General features: G+C 28.0%; 1 protein-coding gene across 2 annotated transcripts in view; it reads right to left on the bottom strand.

The window, feature by feature from the left end:
- Window positions 1–2,592, bottom strand: part of LOC106459256 (FAS-associated factor 2-like) — a 54,551-nt gene that overhangs the window by 37,135 nt on the left and 14,824 nt on the right. Inside the window, exon 1 of one of the 2 annotated variants that reach the window (XM_022385713.1) lies at window positions 898–1,021. The exons of the other annotated variant lie outside the window; for it this stretch is intronic. Coding sequence (XP_022241421.1) covers window positions 898–903 — 6 coding nt within the window. The 5' untranslated portion in view covers window positions 904–1,021. Of the gene's footprint in view, window positions 1–897; window positions 1,022–2,592 lie in introns of those variants that run through there. 2 annotated transcript variants of the gene reach the window in all.

Raw genomic sequence — 2,592 nt, 5'->3', positions numbered from 1 at the left:
GTTTATATTATTCATTATATTGAAAAATTAACTCAAAATAGATATATTTTTCAGGAAAGAAGTTGATCCACGATTGTTAGGATTAAGAGCTATCGAGTGGCAAGTGCAAAGTCTTTACATGAATTAGACTTAGGACTTTGAACTGAAAGAGTTAGTGATTTTTTATATTCTTTTGAATTTAAATTTGTTGTTTTAAGTTCAATAATTTAGCATAATTTTATACTTAGTTCATAATAATAATAATATGATTCAGTATTTAGAATGATAAACTTGTGTAATTTGTATGTAATACTACTAGTACCAGTACCACATAAGAATTTTATATTTTTCCTTCTTACAATCTTTGCTTTGTAGTAAGACCCACACTTCTGTTGTTATTGCGTTAGAATTAAAACAGTCTAATTGATATATAGTTTATTCTGATATTTTGCAAATGGTTCAAACTCAGTGTACAAGTGACAACAATAAAACCCATATGTTGGTTGTGAAACAGACTAAATACATTCATCTCAATAATACAGGGAAGCTACGACATTCTCACAGTTCAGGTCTAAATACATTGAAGAGCTTAAGTTTCGATTTCCAACATAAATCTTGCTTATAATGAGAGGAATGTGACCAGGACTAATCTTTTAAGTGCTCTAAAGTAATTTTCTTTGTAATTTATGGTGTCTGTATCATTTGGTAATCTCTTCTAACAGGATGTATCAAGTAACAAGGGGTCAGGCTCAGGTGGTGTTTATTGAAACCACCTGTACTATAAACTGTTACATACATTCGTTAGTAGTGGCAGTTAGTTTTGTCTCTATTCTGAAACAACATACAAGGACATATGTTGAAATAAACTTGTTTGAAAGTTCAAAGAAATGATATTCAAGTACCATAAAGCTTTCTTACTATCATATCTACAGTAATGTTCAAATGCGCCCGCGCTCGGTTGAACTGAACAAGAGTGACCACCAACAGTGGTGAGATAGTTTACAGAAAACGTACAAAGTTCACGCTGCTGACCCCACGGTTTATTCGGCACAATAAACAAAAGTATACGACTGCAATGAAACATAAACATAAATTTGAAATAAAAATATATTTATGAAACAAAATTAAAATGTTTTTATGTACATATATAAACATGAAATCCTAGTTTTAAAAAAAATACTCATTTATTGTTTAGGTTTATTTACAAATATTATTTTCGGGTCTGTATATTACTTGAAACCATAAGAAGAGTACGTGATTATTAAAAAAATTAAAAATAGATAAAATTTGAATTTTATGGAGAATGCAATTTTTTGGGGATTTCAAAATAATCTACTAAAACATAAAAATTAATAAGTTCAAATCTGGAACAAATATAAATATCGTAATCATTTCTTATAAATACCATTTCCTAATGTAATTTTCCAAGATATTAAAGATCATAATGCAAAAAAACTAAATTTATCAAAAGTAATAGGCTTTATGTTTCTTAAACTACATACATCTTTGAAAGTTCTTATGAAGTTTCAAACATATTCATCCACTAGTTTTATTGTTGGAATGAAATATAGCAAGACTTGCATTGCCTACTAAGAAAGTTAGTAGCCGGTAATCATCGGGTTAAGGGACAGGTGAAACAAAGAACATGAGGATATAGGTACGAACTGAGGTTAAACTAAAGGAATGAAGGACCACATTAACACTTTCAATATGGGCTCAGTCAATTTGACCAACCATGTAACCTTTTTTGTACTCGTTTAAAATTTTTATAAATGTAATACTTATAACTCTCAATATAGTGGGTATATCTTCATGAAATTTGGCAGTCTTTCAGTTAATATTACAAGTCTTTCACATACAAAAACTCATTTCTTAGTGAAGTATTTTTAATAAAATAAAAATTTTCCATGAATATATTGAGTATTTGTTTTGAATAGTGCGTGTGCAAAGTAATTTTCATGTTGAAATAAAAAATACTTTTCCTCATCTCAAAAATCTCAAATTTCCTTTGTGTAATCCCTAAGATCTCCTAAATGTATTTCAAACGTTTTTATTCAGTAAAACTTTATAGTTTATCTGTTATTTTCTCTAACCTATCTAAAAACATGATCAGTCAATTGACCTTTTTTCTTTCTAGAGCGATTTCACATTGTAACATGAAACTACATTTGTTTATCCTAAGTAGCTCTAAGTTTGTAACATTATACATCTATTTATAATTAAATTTTATTTTTTTATTGCCCTTTGAACAGTGTCTAACTACTATCCATGTCATTATAAGTTGTAAATCACTCAGTGAATGTGCAGCTCACATTACACTATTGAATTACATTACCCATGACCTGCTTGCATGCGTGCCTCATAAATCATTTTAATTATATTATTATTATCATTACTTATTTTACCTAATCTAGTCTTGAATAACTTAAAAAGATTTGTATTTTTAGATTGTAGTTACTTTTACAATAATAAATAAAGAACAAATATGAAAAACAAGAAATAAAGTACTTACCCAATTTCTTTTTCTTGTTGTCGGGTTTCAAAGACAGTTAAAGCTAATTTTTACACTATACGTATAGTAATACACTTAATAATTTTTATTTAATTAAATAA

Source organism: Limulus polyphemus, unplaced genomic scaffold (genome assembly GCF_000517525.1).
Source record: "Limulus polyphemus unplaced genomic scaffold, Limulus_polyphemus-2.1.2 Scaffold582, whole genome shotgun sequence".
In the NCBI taxonomy this organism is placed as follows: Eukaryota; Metazoa; Arthropoda; class Merostomata; order Xiphosura; family Limulidae; genus Limulus; species Limulus polyphemus.
Note: the sequence above shows the minus strand (reverse complement) of the source record. Positions and strands in the feature narration are given on the sequence as shown.